This window comes from Camelus dromedarius, chromosome 2 (genome assembly GCF_036321535.1).
Source record: "Camelus dromedarius isolate mCamDro1 chromosome 2, mCamDro1.pat, whole genome shotgun sequence".
NCBI classification, from domain to species: Eukaryota; Metazoa; Chordata; class Mammalia; order Artiodactyla; family Camelidae; genus Camelus; species Camelus dromedarius.
Genome location: NC_087437.1, coordinates 118,300,311 through 118,317,297, shown reverse-complemented (window position 1 = coordinate 118,317,297; position 16,987 = coordinate 118,300,311). Strand labels below are relative to the sequence as shown.

Sequence of the window (16,987 nt, the reverse complement as noted above, 5' to 3'; positions counted from 1 at the left end):
TGTTTGTAGTCTAGGATGTATCTGAGATAATTAAAAATTAGCCGGTGAAACCATAGAGATCTTCATAGTAGCAGCAGGATTTGGAAGCTGCTTTTCCCTCTAGGCAAATGAACTGGACTTTTATGACAGTAAATACGAAATCTAAATCTAGCTGTACATTTTATTTAAACTGCTAAGGTTTCATGGTCACCTCTGCTTATCTGGCAACCTTCCGGAATAGTCACCCCTGGCCATATCTTATTAGCAGCCGGCAAGAAAATAACTAAAAATAATCGGCTGTTGAAATGATTATTTAAGCCTCGAAGAAATGCATCTTGATGACTGCGCGTTGACTGTGTGGTGGCTGCGCTCTCGCCGGTCCTGCCTCCAGTTCGGTTCCACTTATCCGCTGCTGCTTTAAGACTGCAGAGCGCCCCAGCGGCCAGAGGCAGGGGAGGGGGTCCCCGCTCGCCTCCTCTCCGCTCGCTCCTCGCCCGCCCGCCCGCCTCCCAGGCAGGGAAGGTTAGCGAGGGATCAATGTGATTCGGGCCGCAGGAGAGGAAAGATGAGCCTGCCCGCCCGCCTGCTGCCTGGATGTGGAGGCTGAGGGCTGGCGCACGGGAGGCCGCTTGCTGCGCATTCGGGGCGCCGGGTGCCCGGGATGAGCTCACGCCCGCGTCTGCGGCTCTGTCCACCTGCCGACCTGCCGGCGGCCGCCTGAGCTGACGGCGCACCTGGGCTGCAGCCCCGCCGGCCCGCTCTGGCCGCAGCGTTGGGCGCGGCGCCCGGGAGCAGGTGTGCAGGAGCGCAGCGCGCGGCGAGCGCAGCCCTCGCCCCGGAGCCCGGCCGCGCCGCGTGCCCGGGCGGCTCGGCAGCGGCGGCGGCGGGCGGGCAGCGGCCCTTGGGCAGGTGGCGAGCGAGCGGAGCCGGGCGGAGCGCGGGGGGCGAGGCCGGCGCGGCGCTCGCGGGAGGCCGGAGAGCAGCAGGGGCATGTGGATACTGGCTCTCTCCTTGTTCCAGAGCTTCGCGAATGGTGAGCCTTTCGATTTGTGATGAATTTCATTTGTACTGACCGGAGTGTAGGGGGATTGGATGCATGGGTGAAGTCTTTCCCTTTCCCTCCTGTCTCTGTGTTGATATTTTCATGCTTTTATTTTTTAAAAATATTAATCATCTTTATTTGGGGAGGAGAAGAGGCAGTGAAGAGAGGCAGGGGGAAAATTGCTCTGTAATCATTTAAAGGCGCTTACCTAGCAAAGTGACAGCTCTGAGCTAACTCCAGTACTACCTCATTCAGAATAAACCAGGTTTGGTGAGAGGAGGAGAGAAGGGAAAGATCCGCCACTTTGACACATCACAGCCTGAAAGGGTCATGACATTCCAAGTGCAGGCAGGTGGAGGGGTCAGTTGAGAGCGTTTGCCTTCAGATTCAAAGCTTTTTGAGCTTTTAAAACATGTGCTTTAATTCTGCTACAATTCATCTCCAGCAGCAAGAACGCCTTTAGGAAAGATCTATCCTTCCACCTCCCCCCTCCCAGACCCCCCACCCTCTTGGTACTACAGAGTCCTCAGTCATCTATGTAAAAATATGCACCGATAAGCATTACATCATCTGAAATGTTGACAAATTCTTTAAAACACCTGTATGGTTGTAAAAATGAATGTTGTAAATAGCATTCCTTTCCTCATGCCCATCTAATACTATATCTTGAAATGCTTTCTTCCTGGATATTTGAAAAGCTATTGCTCTTGACTGAGTCAGATCCAGTTAGTAAGTGTGACTGCACCTTCAGTTGCCTGTCACCGCGTAAATATGAACTTGCGTGTATGAATGGCTTCCTCTCATTTGGGAATGAGAGGAAATTGTCATCATTTGGCATTGCCTGGGAGTAGCTACAGCTTAAATTCCCATTTCAAATTTCGGAACACAAATCTGCATAAAATGTATGACTTGCTGACAGTTAAAATTAAACCATTAAGCAGAATCCACTACCCAGAAGGGAGGGGGGATGGGGGGGAGAGAGAGAGAAAGGAAGGAAATCTCGCCCTTGTGAGAAAATACCAGAAGCCAAGGGGAGGTTGTAAGATTTTCCTGGAAGAGGCACAGGGCAGCTCTGAGTGTCAGCTGCATAGGGGTGCGTTTTCTTTGCCTATCAAGGTAGTACTTAAAGAATTGAACACACTGATGGGCCAGAGGAAATGTATAAACTTTGTAAAATTAAAAAAAAAGATGACTAAGAAAAGATAGCACTGCAAGAAGGAAGTCCTGAAATTAACATTAAAATGATACTTTGCTCTCTAATATAACCTAAAGCAAAGTGTTCAAAACTTTTCATTTTGAGATTTCCTAGCAGGAAAGAATTGCAACAAGTTCTGACATGACACCCATCTTTCCCAGAGGGCACTATACCTCTTCTGCAGCCTCGCGGGAATTTACCTTGGGGGATAGATCTGCTTTAGCTAATGTGCAATGATGCATCAGGACAGTCAGCCCTTTATACTGCTCTGCTAATGTGAACTCAGAGAAAATGTGAAAATGCTCACATACATGCCACAAAGCCTTGACGGCCTGTCTTACCTGTCAGGACGTACATCTCCGGACTCCTCAGAAGGGCCTGGATTATAGGATGAAGCATAATTTCCACCCTATTGGCAAATATGTATTTCAGGGAGACGAAAGAGGTTGTGCTTCAGATTGTCAGTCAATTGGTATCTATTTTACAGTTTCCCAGTTACATATGACAGAAATAGTATGGAAGAATTTCTGGTACAGTCTCTGAAAGGGAGGTACTAAAATGTGTGACTTTTTTTGCAATCAGTTTTACTAAAATAATCATGATAGAATCATGTATAGTGAGAAAATCATACAAAACTTCAAATAATCTAGTCTATGGACAGTATGTGCAATGACTAGATATGTGCATATATACTGAGTCCTATGAGCACTGTCTTCTTACACCTTTTTCATGACCCTTAAAATTGATTGATAATCACCATTATTGATACTGTAATGGATACAGGTAGATTTCACAGTATGAGATAGATACTGTACATGCCAATTAATATTTTACATTGCTCTATTGCATGCTCTAATACTGTCTACCAGAAGACTATGGTACTCTCTTATATAAAATGGCCTTCTCTTTATATGTTCAAGCATTTAAAAAAAAAAAAAAAAGGCCTGACTGTAGAGCTTTGGACTCTTTCATTTTGAGGGGGAACTAGCTTTAAAGAGTTTTTCAAGGAATGATGTTCAATGCATAGTTTGGAAAGGATCATAAAATGTATAGTCATGTCAAAATCAAATAAGAGTCCAGTTTGGAATGATGCCTGTTCATAGGATGGTATTTCAAAAATGTGAAATTAAATGGTTCTTACCTATTTGAGCGAGACTTGGAAAAAAAATGGAGGCATTTTCCCCCCAATAACTGTCATATTTTGGTCTTCCTTAATTTTGAAAAATTCCTGAATGTGTGTGATAAAAGATCTATGAATTCTAATACCTAAACTGATTACTGCTAGGCCTCAAACATCAAAATGTCTGGTATGATAAAACAATCTATTTGTAAAAGATTGTTCAGTTTGATATTTTGGGGTACTAATCAAATAAGAAGGCCACAGTGTATCTGCATTTTTCCTACTGATGTAATGGGATGCACCTTTATTTCTTAATGAAAGTATGATTGCTAGATAGGCTGCAGACAGTATGTTGGGTAAAAAAAGCAGAAGTCAGAGAGCAGTCCCTTCATGGGTTAAATCCTTGATTGAATTACCTCACCTGATCAGGGACAGTCATCATGTTTTAAAGCAGTCAACTTGTCCTGCGATGTTCTGAAAATGCTCTCAGGAGAGCTTCAGTTGCAGTGCACTGGAATGGGTCTGCACATATGTGCATACACATCCTGCAACATTTCCATGGGATGGGATCACAGTGTGTTGTGTGTTATCACAGTTTCTCTTGATTTTAACCCCCATGAGCACATTCTCATTTACGATTCTTGTGAAGAGCATAGGTGGGCCTCCAGACAAGCAGAACAATGACTAATCAGCAGACTTGGTCTATAGAATACATCTGTGCTCTTTCCTGCATCTCTGTTGTTATGTACACATGTGTCCCTGACATCTTTCCCTGAGCCGTGCAGTTCTGGGCTTTGCCGCTGTGCCGTTTTCAGGGAGCCCGTGGAGCTTAGAGAAGCTGGGTGTGAGGAGAGAGAAGGGTGCTCGTCATAGGGAAATTGGGCTGTGTGGCACCTTTCCGCGTCACCTGTCATCACAGGAAATTACATACTGCAAACTTGTATTTGATTTAAATTTAGGAGCAGATGTTTGTGACTGCAAATGCACCTTGTGGACTTTAAGGTGATTTTTATTTAATTGGTGTGAATATGTGGAAGTAGAAAAAGGTTATTAGGTGAATAGATTCAGGGCTTCCTCCTCTTTCTCCTTCTCCTGTTTTTATTAAGCAGATTAAAATTCTATCCCTGAGTGACAGGGTTCATCTAAAATTTCTAGGTCTCTTAAGCTGCGTGCCCCTGCAAGATGCCCTCTGTAGGAAAACAAAATGCCATGCAGACCTTTAATAAATGCCAGCCGATTCTTCTCGACTTATTACTCTCTCCTGGATGCCACTTTAGTGTGACCACAGTTTGTTGCTGCCTCAGGGAACCAGGGACTCACGGCAGATCTGGTACAATACAGCATGCTGATAGGGGAAATAATTTTGACCAAGGGAAAAAAGCCAATCTAAATCCCTAATTCCTGGACTTCCACGTAGCTGTCAGAGTATTTTATCACTGATGTGTCTGGGATGAGGTGTAGTGAGTATTTCGTTAAGAGACCTAATGCAGTAGGCATTGAAACCCGTGTGAAGGAGAGAGAGGGGGTGGGGAGAGAGAGAAGAAAATAGAGAAGGTCATTTTATAAAGAGAGACCTAAGAACACTGCAGGAGACTAGAAATTTGTATCTGAAAAAATAAAATGACAGATTTTTCAGTGGATGTATTTACAAAATCTGCGGCATCCCAATGTCACAAAATTAGCTGAATTCTACGGCTGAGATTATGAATGTGCCTCATAAATAATTAATAGCAGTGAAAATAATACAGTTAGCATTAGGTTAGGCAGAGCACTCAGCAGCCTTTCAGAGGCGGGCACGTGGGTTTTCTGGGTTTCCAAGTGTGTTTGGCGGAGCAGGCAGGGAGGCCCCTGGCCTTCCCAGGAGGACGCCGTGTCTGGGCATTTTCTGGGCGCCGCGCTGCCGCGCATCCTGGCTCTCGGTGACCGGCTCCATCGGAGGCCTGAGAGATAGTGAGGTGGTGCTACCTGCATGTCAATTGTGTCCCTGCTACAGGACACTAGTGGGCGGCAAACCTCACAAGACTGGTGCAGCCAGCCTTCAGCAGAGCAGACGAAAGCGCCGCCTCCGAGGAGCAGTGAGCGCACTGCGCCTTCCTCTCGCGGCTCCTCAAGTTCGCCGGGCCCAGACTCCCAGCTCCCGGAGTTCAGTCCAGTGGGAGCAACGAATGCAAAGGCTGTGGCAGGCGAGGCAGGGTCCGCCGTCTTTGTTTCCAACTTTACAAAGCAGGCCCGTGTTCACCGCAACACACTGAAATCTAGAAGGTGCAGAAAAAGGAACAGACAGTGTCCAGGGCTGGTGGGCCGCGGAGGGCGCATCGGCCTCCCAGCTTCCAGCTGGCCTGGGCGTGCGCCTCCTCCCGGCCGAGGTGGCGGCTCCGGAGCAGCCCCGCTCCTGATTGGCTGACCTTCCAATGTCATTCCAGGAGGCGCAGCTCCTTCTCCTGCAGCTGGGGACGCGGGTGAAGCTGACGCTCCCGCCCCTCTGCAGTTCGTCCAGCTCCGCGGCCGCCTGCGGGTGCCCAGGACCCCGGCCATGATCCCCCAGGCAAAATGGACAGCCTCTATTCGCCTGGACCAGGTGTTAACTCTTCACATTCCAGAGAGCCGAGCACGGAAATTCTCATCTTCCATTCTCCTCTTCTCTCTCTTGTCCCTCCCCCTGTATTTAGGTTCTTTTTAATGTTTTGAAAATATGAAAACATTCGAAGTTGCATGTCCCTTACTGAATGTATGGATTAAGATTAAGACGGGGGGAATGGAAGATTCCAGCAGCCCGACTTGTACCCGCTGTGCATGTCTGAATTCCCAGTGTGCAGTGCAGGGGGTTCCTTGTGACGGTGGCACCATGTACACCGAGGCGGCAGGCAGGAGGGCAGCACCCCAAGGAAGGTGTAGATGGCCGATTTTGGGTACAGAGGTTAGCTAGCTTCTGAGCAGGATGTTTGTTAGGACGGAATTCAGAGACCTGTTCCCTCCAAATTAGATTCCTGCATTATACTCTTTCATAAAACCCTGCTCATTTCCTTGATAGTGTCTAGGGCAATGTGTAACCCTGCTTATTTATTTGGTGCTTGTTTGGCTAGTGACTGTCTCCCTCACTCGATGGCAATGTCCAGAGATGAGGCTTCTGCAGTTCCAGAGCTTGTCAGCACAGAGCAAAGTGCATGCAGAGTAGGTGGGGATAGATGTTCTCTGACTGCGAGGAAGAAGAGACAGATAATGTGCAGAGCCTCTCTCCCCTCCCTGGCCCCCTCCTCTCTCCCATCTGCCTCTCTCCCGCCTCTGTCTTATCCTTCCTTGCCGAGTTTGCTGCTTCTCTGCCTAGATCTCTAATTCTACTGTGGAAACCATTGTGAGAAACACACAGAAGCAACAGTGTGGGTTCCTTGGCTCCTGCCACTTTGCTGGACACACTAACTTGATGGCTGCAGAAATGTGTATTTTCTAGCAATGCTTCTGGGGCTTTTTCTTCTCTTTTCCAAAATGGATTCACATTTGAAATATGTGATAAAACTTCATCACAGTTACATAACAACGATACAATTACTTTAGGTGCTCTTTGTGCCTTGGATTGGGTTAAATGGCACAGAAAATAAGTTAATAAATGTGTTGGATACACTGTTCTCAAGTGTACGCTGTTAAGTGGCAGGATTCAAAAATCCTGTATGAGGTTTAATGCCCTGTCGCATTCTGAAAGCCAGTCCGAAACATCAAACCAACACGTAAGTTTCCCTAGGGGTTCCTGGGAATTCATTTTTTCATCAAAGAGCCACCCAAGACATCAAAACAGAGCTCAGTTTCTTAGGCCTTCATTGTCTTTAAAAAAAAAAAATCACACTACTATTTTCTTAAGCATTCTATTGATTTATGGGTGTCTGTCTCATTGTTATCTTTTCCCCCCTATTTTCCAGCAAAACTAAACGTAAAAGTTGTTTCCTTCATCAGAGTTACATGAAAGGAATATGTTTTACTTGTTAAAATTATTATTTGTATTCAAATATAAGAATAAAATCAGGTGTCTTGGAGCTTACAATATTTATCATTGTTTGATTTTTGGAGATCTGTCTTTTTTATGCTATATTGGTCAAAATTTATGTCTTAAAAAGTCATTCAATTGGATTAATTTTTGGTCTTTAAGCCCCCCTGGGTTATGTAAATACATATCTTGGTGCAACAGAGAGGGATGAATGGGGTTGACAAGATAGATGATGAGATAAGACGGAGAGAGGCTACTACACAGAGAGACAGAATGACAGGGATTAATGAATCTTGCCTGCATCCCTATTTAAGTTATTTTTACGCAGAAGACAGTGAGTAAGATTTAAGAGTGAGCAAGCAGTCCTATTTATAGAAAGCCGTTTTTAAATGCAGCGGCTGGGAAAGTGAAAGAAAGGAAAATGTAAGCTCACTTCCATACTAAATGCCTGGCTTCCCCTACCTTCTCCCAGCATCATAGAGATTTTTTTGGAGAAGAAAAAGCATACCAAGCCTTTCTGAAATACTGAGAAACTACATCAGACTCTGCAGAATATTCTTGAAATGCTCTCAGGGTTTAAGGCCATGTCAAGACTTGGAAAGTGGGGGTGGGGAGCCAATCCATGTATTACTTGGAAACTGGGCTTGGGTAGGTCTGAGCAGAGGACTGAAGGTGAAGGGAGCATGCTGAACGTGCAGCACTGCTACGAATATTTATTCGACAGTAAGCGCTGCCTTCCTTGAAGATGCTCAACAGCAGAAAGTAGGAGGGTAGAATCCGTTTAGAGCAGAGCAATTCCCAAGAGCAGGGTTCAAATTTAGGATCTTGTGATTATCACAGGTCCCCCCATGTTAATCACTTATTAAATTCTAGAGATTTGAATTTTGGTGTGTGCTCTCATAATTAATTAGTCCAGATGGGTAGGAAATGTCATCACAGGCTGCTCGATTGATATAAATGTTCCCGGACAATGAAAAAAGAACACACTTGCTCTTAGGATTTAAATAGTCTTCCTTCTTAGGACTGCATTTGTTCCATGTAATGTCTTGGTTTTACTGGTCCCAGGTGCACCTTATTTTCTGTTAAGGGTAGGATCCTTGAATTTGTATCGACCTACTGCTGGTTTACAGGTTCGAAGTCTGAAAAAAAGGCAGACCTACCCCAGAGTATGACACTGTGAAAAAATTGTTTTTAATCTTATGAAGAATCATCTATACAGTGGTAGCCAATCTCCCCAGACTGTGGAACGGGCAGGTTTGATGAGGAGATTTGAACAATTTCATTGCAGATTTTCATGCACATGAACCGTGCCTCTTTTAATATTAACATGATGAACCAGGAAGCAATTTTAAGCTTGACTTTACACAAAACTTAAGCCATTCTTCTTGCCGTCCTCTGTGCATAAATACAGTGAAGTGAGTTTATAGTTCTTTCTAGATACTTGAATACTTGAATACTAGATACTTGAATCTCAAATTATTAGATGCTTCTGCAAAACAACAGCGGTGATAACACTCCCATTGGTGACCTCAGGGTCCCCAGGTCCCTTTCTGCATCCTCATGGGACCAGTTGATGACCATGTTAAAGCTGGGGTTAGAACCAATGTGAATGGGTGGCTTCCCATCCATAGGAGACTGACTAAGGTGGCCTGTGTCACACCCTGAAGAACCACGTCATTGGAAATGGCTGAGGGCAGTGGAGGCTCTTACCATTGATTCTTTTCCTAATATTGAGTAAAACATTGATTTTTCTCATGAGACCTGTTTTTTCACTCATTGCATGGACTTCAGGGAAATGGGAAAAATTTTACAATTCACAAGAGAAAGGCAAAGTATGAAGATAATTAGAATCACTGCAATTTGATGTGTTTTTTAATTTTACTCTTTTTTTTTTCTTTACGTAAAGACCTGACCTCTATTGTGGAAGCTTTCGAGTAAACATATTTTCTCATTAGAGAAACTCGAGATCCATTTCTTCTCTCCACAGTAGCCCCACTGTGGCATGATTTGATCTTGAGTTCCCATAAGACAGCAAAACCCCCAAGTCCCAGTCTGCTTAATTACAGTGTTTATTTCTTAATATCATCTGCAGAGCATTTTTAATAACTGATTTGTAGCTGCCAGGGTAGAAATAACAATGCTTTGTAAATATTATGTGTGAGACTTCAGGGATGAACTGAAGACCCCAACAACAGCAACAGCAACCACAACTGACTTTACCAGAGAAACAGGCACCTAGACCCCACAGAGAGGGCTCAGCAGTGATTTTCACCACCCCTTCTAGACCTCGTCACGGCCAGTTCCTGCAGAGGGTAGCCATTTGTCTAGTTCATTAGCCAGGGAAAAGGAAATGTGTGAAAAATGGGTAATGTTGTCTAAGGAAAAGAACGGTTCTTTCAGAAATTATTCAGGCTGGTAAAACCCAAATTAGCAGCGTTTGTCTGGTACCTTGACATGACAGCAGAAATTCAGTAGGATGCTTAATTAGCAGACGTGTGTGCATGTGTATTCACCAGAATCAGTAGCTCTTAAATCTTTGCTGGCTACTGTTTTACAATAGGCTTGATGGATACTTATGTATAGAAAAAAATTGACCTAGGGGTGATCTTCGTATTTGTTTTGAGTAATTACTTTGATTGGTGGTCAGTTCATCTGTGTCTTATGGGATCTCACTTCACCAGCCACAACCACCTCTGATCTGTAGTCACAAGACCCCTCATTCTCCCCCTACCCCATTGCCCCATTGCTGGAGATGGGAGGGTGAGAACAGGTGCAGAATTCTGTGGTATTAGATGCTTGGAGGCCATGGAAATAAAGTTTTATGGGAAGACCAAGTGTACAGAGGAAGGGCTGCCCCATGTCGGGTTAATGGGAGTGTGAGGGGGAAGGAGGATGTGGGTTGCCTGGAGGCCACAGGCTGGTGATGCCCTTGAACCGTGTCCCATTTAACAGGCCTCTGTCTGGATCTTTCAGGCAACGATCAGGGCCACTGGTTCTCAAAGCCCAGGTGGGCTTGGTCAAGGAGGAAGAAAGTTGGGCATTTCTTAGATGGCTTTTCCCCTCAGGAGCCTGGGATTCCAATGCCGGCACAATTCTGGGAACGGGCTGTAGTTTGAAAAGCTCCCCAGGTCTCATTCTGATAAGTACCTTTGCCATCTTTTTCTTTGCCCCATGGGATCCCCAACTTGACAGCATTATAAGGTTCCCGTGATCTTTTATATCATTTGTTATATAGTTTCCCGGCTGTTTCCCAGAGAGTCTGGTTCTGCAGCTCTGGAATAGGCATGGCCTAGGAATCTGCATTATTATTCTGATCCAGGTGGCATACTCCACCTTTGGAAAAACACACACTTGGAAAGAGACTGCCCAGCCCCTGACTGAGGTAGCTGGTCAGACAGTAGCTGGGACGTTGCTCCAGTAAAGTTTCAGGTAGACCAAATGCACCATCGGGGAGCTCTGCATTGAGCAGTGATTTACTGGGGAGGGTGCATGTATGCAGTGTTAGAGCTGCACTGACTACCATAAGGGTTTGGGCAGATTTGGGGAGAGTTAGTGGTTGGAGCTGGTAACAGGAAAGACCCTGAGTAGAGGGAGGTGTGATCTCAACCAGGGATTTCTAATTTGGATGCTGGTAGCTTAAGAATCTTTTGTATGTGTATCTAATATCTGTGCATATTTGTATCTGAATGTGTGTGTGTGTGTGTGTGTGTATGTGTGTTGCGTACATTTTTTTTTTGTTTTAGCATATTTGATATCCAGGCTTATTGCTAGCACGTGCTTTGCTGATGGACTTGGTTCTACTGTGTTTTTTGGAATTGACCCCTTCTTTGCTAGCAGCTGGAGTCCTAGCAGAAAAGCCTTTTGAACCTAAATGTAGCCGCATTGCTCCCAGCAAGAGATCAATAGTGGGAAACCGTTTGGGTTATCGTATTGAAAGAGCATAAGAGAACGCTAGGGCTGAAATGACAGGACGGGAATATGAGTCTGTTTGCATCTTGAGATTTTGCCTGGATGCCAACCTGGGAATGTTACATGCCTTCTTTCCAGTATCAGTGCACAAGCTCCTTCCAAAGCCAGGTATAAGGATCTTGGTGCTTTGCTCTTTTGGGTTTTCTTGGCCTCTGCTCCCTTCTTTTAGGTAAATGACCCTGAGTGGACTGTATTTATCAAAGTACTGTCGTTACACTAGGTTGTTATAAAAAAGAGAAAATGGCATATAAGGACATACACGCATTTTAGACCTTGTCGCATGTATGATAAAATTGAGGACAGTTATCAGTGGCAGGATAATCTTTTCCAAACACCTTGTCCTTGATTTTTTGAACTAAAATAGACACAAATGTGTGCTGGAGAGAGGCCTAAATTCAGAACCTTAAAAATAACTTTTTGTGTCCTGAGATCTTATTTTAGATAATATTAAAAATAACTTACCCTTATAGGCATCTGAAACAAGTCGAATGTTATAATCCTTTGGCGGTTTTATTGTGATTCACTATAGAAATTATCTTTCAGAGCAGCTGTTTTGATTTTTAGCTTTAGACGAAAAGACATTGTGGGCTGAAGAAATGTAACTTCTGATTACTCATAAGTAGCCGAATTTGGGTAGGCGCTCTTTCTGTGCAGCCCTGGGCTCCTGCACCAGTGTTCCTGTAAAAAGTGGGGAGGGTGTTGTGTTTGGAAGTCACAAGCTCCGCCAAGGGAGTTTGTAGAAGAAGATATCCTTTAAAAATAGCTCATGGTTCCTCTCTGATTTGGAGTTTTCATAACCTCCACTGCTTGGACAGACTGCTAGCTCTTAAATTTTGTAGCCGATTAGGTTAACCTTTTTTCATCTCTCCTCCATGGAAAGGTCATAAATATTTCCATCATCAAGTTTAATAACCTGCAAGAGACCAGCAAATAATTGTAAATGGTTAAATACTTAGAAAAAATAAAAATGAGAGATTGTGTGACTCAGATTTATTACTAGAACAAATCACCTTAACTCATAGAAAATATTTATTGCATTAATAAGTGTTGAGTGTTTTTTCCCTTAGGTTTTTAACATCTGTTCTTATGAATGAACATTATTAGGTACAGTTCACCTAATGGCCGAAGCAGTTTAAGGCAGAGCAACAAATTTATTGCAGTGAGATGAATTTGCAAGAAACAGAAAGGCCTTTTGTATTTAGCCTCTCCTCATCATTTTCACCTTTCTCTCTCCCTCCTTGGAGCAACTGTCAGACTTACATGCATACAGTGAGAGTGTAGGCAGGAAGTGATATTTCCCTGGAGTCTGGGGGCCTTTGCTGCCTCTACGGATTTCCAGAGTCACAGGTGGTTTGCCCTCACCTGGGCAGGTGGAGGGACTGCTGTGGTCCCTCAGCTGCTCAGGATGCACTGAAGTCTGGAAGCAAGGGTTGGTGTTTCTTCAGCCTGTGGGTGTCCCCCTCAGGGGTTGCCGCTGGAAGTCTGCTGTGTCTCTCTAGAGATCTCTGAATGGGGAGGGGCTGGTATTTATAATTATTTTTTCTGAAGTGCAGAACCATATGTGTTATGAGTTATTATAAAGCTCTAAATAGAGACATCAGATACAAAGTAGACTCCATGGAGCTCTGTGGAATTATTATTTTAGGCTCATTATTTTTTGGCAGGTGGGAGTAAGTCTCCTTTCCTCCTTTTGCGATTTGATCATTCTTAATACCTCTGACAATGTGTTCTTCAGTTATATCAGGGTTCTAACCAGGGCAGTATCACCCCTGGCGGGTATTGGGCAACATCTGGAAACATTTTGAGTTGTCACAATTCTGGGGAGAAGGGGATGCCACTGGCATCTAGTGGGTAGAGGCCAGGGATGCTGTTCAACATCCTCCAGTGCGTGGGACAAGGAATTGTCTGGCCCAAAATGGCAGCAGTGCGGAGGTTGAGAAACACAAGTTAAATAGTTTAGAGCCTCGTTGCTACAATATATCGGTTTTGTGCTTTTCTGTGGATGCTAGTGTGGTGCTGAAGAGAAAGCAAGAGGAGGAAGTTCTGAATCTCAGTTATAATCCCTTTGGCTGCAAAAACCATAGCTGGTAGTGCTTGTCATTGATTTTCTTTTCTTTCTTTTTTTTCCCTGAACAAAAAGAAAAAACCCCAAATCTATGAGTACCCCTTTTCACCAGTCCCTAAGAACATGAGTGCCAAAGTGTTCCTGGGTTCTTCCAGCCATTTTCCCAAGTGATTATGCTAATTAGTGTTTGATCAGATGATTAAATTATAATTCGATTAATCCTCTGTGCTAACTGCTCGGAATGCATTTTCTCTCGCCTGGTTACTTTCTGCCCGAAGCACCCTATTCTGCAGGCGGACGGAGGCCTGGTCTTCCTGAACATGTGGATCTCTGTTTTCAAAGCGGTGCAAATCCTCTTTGTTGCCTGGGAAAGGGAGGGGGAATATTTTGTCACCTGTTCTCCCAGGCGAAGGCTGGACTGAAGAGGTCTCTGGAAACTGGAAACCCGGGTTAGAAGCACCCATTATTTGAAGCTATAGGATGCAGAGAAACATGGAAGAGGAAGCCCTGTGGCTGCAAAGGCCACCAGGCTGTTTTCCCTGGGAGAGGACTTCCTGTGTGCATCTGTCTCTATTGTCCATGTGTCCTGTGAACATAAGCTGCTTGTGTCTGTGATGGTGGTGGAATGGTGTTCTCTATGTTTATTTCAAGTGTGTATTTCCTTCAAAACAGGGTTCTACCATTTTATTTTTGTTTTGTGTTTTACCAACATAGCTTAGGGTGATGGTGCTCACTTAGTGAGTCTACTTTTCCAATTCCACTGCTTTACTTTGGGTGACTCTGAGGTTTGTTGAGTTAAATGCTTAGGCAGTGCTTTCTGATACAAGAAAATTTCGAATGGGTGGGAAGGAACGTGAGTGAAAAATATTGATGGCAGTGTGTTATTAATGGATTTCTACTCTATGACAAGAGGTTACCACGGCTCATGATGTAGTTAAGTGGGCTTAGTAATGATTGGATTTTTCTGTATATGCTGTCACTTGTTTGCCCCTTACATTATTAGCCTAGAGGGATTGTCTGGTTACCAGAAATGCGAGTGTTTAGATTATGTATAGTTGTTTTTCCCTGTCAGAATGTGCATGTGTTTTGATCTTGCTGGAACTTTTGGCATTTTTCATTTAAGAATGGGCCACAAGATGATACCATGTATTATTGGTTCTGTGTGCCTCTTCCTGAGAACTTCTGGGCCATCAAAAAAATTAATGACAATATAGGGAGTAAATATCTTCTTAAATCTGCAAATCCCCCACTCCAAAAATTGTGCTATGTCATCAGAGAGATTAAAATCTCTTGGTTTTCCTTGAAGAAATTACTTCTGCTTGTAACTCTTCCCATAAAAAAAAGGATGAGAGTAAGAGAAAACTCATATTTATTGAGCAGCTGAAGTGTGCAGGCACCGGGCTTATGATACTATATGCACCAGTTATTATTATAAATAATAATAGTGATGATACCTTCAGAAATAATAGCTGACATTATTTGTTGCTGGATGTGCGGAATTTAAGTGTATTTCCTATAATGCTCGAAGTTGTATAGGAATGTAGGCATTGTTATTATCACTGTTGTAAATAAAGTGGCATTAAGTGAGTGCTGTGGGTACCCCAGCAACTAAAAGGTAGAACAAGGCCTAAGCCCACATCTGTTTACAAACCCAAACCACTGTATGGCCTACATTTACCCTCCAACAGCTGAATGAATAAGTACTTTTAATCTCAGTTTTACAGAATTTGAGACTGGGGTTTGGAGATGCTGGACATGGACCTGAGGTCAGATGGGACCTGTGATTCAAGGGCAGCATTTTGAGCCCCTGTTATCTCAAGTCACAGATTTGTTCAATCCACATCATGAGTATCCCCAAGTCTTCTAAACAAAGCCACATTTATACACATCTTCTTTAAACTTTGAAAATGATGAGATTAAATTTGCTTTAAAGTTGAGCCATAAAGAGTTGTTTTGAGAAAGTGAAATATCACCTTTTAAGAATCAGTGTATAAATTGGGAAAATTCATTTACTTTTCCTTGTCAACCCTTATTCACCTATTTGAGGTTAAGTAGAGACAGTTTAATTAACTTTTATCCATTTCAATGGTGGAACTATTTCATGGTATTATATTCTATTGTTGGTGTTCTTCAGAGTGAAATTGGAGAAGGGGTGACATTTATATTATATCTATATTGCACCATGGGGTCTTCCCCACCTCCCAAGTTTAAATTGTGTATCTGTCTTTACTTTACATTTCATCTGTCCTCAACTGAACACAATTTTTTCAATGCCAAAATATTAGAATAAATTTTTTTGAAATAGGTAATTGGAGACTGAAATTGGATGTGACTTTATGTCTTATGTAAAAAGACACAAACCAGTTTTGTGCATATACATCTGAATCTTATAATTGCAACTGAATTATTTCACTGAAGTATCCATGGGACATGTATCTTGAAGAGTTTAGAAAATTCCTGCTTGGACAGTCTTACTTATTGAGCTTGAATTAAAGCTCTTATAATAATTAAGAATAGTATATGTGTGTACATGCGTGTGTGCACCCATGTACCGTGCAGTGATGACATTCTTACTGTTCTCAGACATTTGGGTAACCTGAGGACCAGTTACGCATACATGACATATTTACCTTCTGTGGAGTGTAGGAAACTTCATTGTCCAGATGTGATGAAAATAGCCCAGTTCTGTCAGTGCTCAGACCTTATATGGCCCAAGCTTCCCTTAGCTGGTGGCCGCAAGGTGGAGGAGCTCTGTTTATTGTCTGGGTGGCCTCCTTGCACTACATACCCTGCCTGGGGTTCATTAGTATGAGGTTCTAGTGGAGTCATGGCCTGGACCTCTAGTTAGATCCCTGTCTTGGAGTTTTCCTCCAATCTTATCTAATTAGCCATATCCTAAACCTTGGATTGTGGTCCCAAAGAGGGCCTGACTGAAGAGAAATGAAAAGATATTTGACATCCTCTCTACTGGCTAAGTAACCTGAAGTTTATGGGCTGTGATGATGCTTGCCGAGTCACTTTTTTATGCAGTGCTGAATGAACCTATCTGTAATAATCGCTGATAGTCACTGAGCTCTTACTATGTGCCAGGACCTGGGCTGAGTGCTTTATTGTACTGTCTCATTTAATCTTCAAACGAGTTTTTGAGATACTTATTCATATTATCCTCATTGTACACTTGGCAGAAATCAGAGCTCACAGAGATAAAGTAAATTCCCTAAAGTCATATATCCAGCTAGTGGTGAAGGCAGGGTTTGAAAGTGGGTGGTCTAGTTCCAGAATGCCTGCACTTGGCGACCATGCTGTACTCCTCAGTTGACTAGCTCCTGGAATCTGGGCTGGCTCCTGAGCACACACACTGTTTTAAGTGGCAGTAATTGTCTGGAGAGCCAGAAATATGAGTTATACTAGAGAGTGGGGATGGGCCAGGTAGCAAACAATGCTTTCTTAAGTTTTATTGAAGGAAGATGTTGGAAAAACTGAGGCAATGCAAGCAGTTTTGGAAGTTTCATGGTTTGTTTGTTTTAATTTCTAAAATCTTAGCTCATTCCTGAGGTAGGATGCTCTGTCACTAAAGTGTCACCAAGCACGTGCTGCCCACCCTGTGTTGCTAAGGACAGATTACCTCCACTTCCCATGGT

At 43.6% G+C, this 16,987-nt stretch overlaps 1 protein-coding gene across 1 annotated transcript in view; it reads left to right on the top strand.

The window, feature by feature from the left end:
- The first annotated feature begins 307 nt into the window (after positions 1 to 307).
- DSCAM (DS cell adhesion molecule) overlaps positions 308 to 16,987 on the top strand; it is a 664,041-nt gene continuing 647,361 nt past the window's right edge. The window contains exons 1-2 of the mRNA XM_064477198.1: positions 308 to 374; positions 725 to 1,012. Of these exons, the coding sequence (XP_064333268.1) occupies positions 308 to 374; positions 725 to 1,012 (355 nt within the window). The remainder of the gene's footprint in view (positions 375 to 724; positions 1,013 to 16,987) is intronic.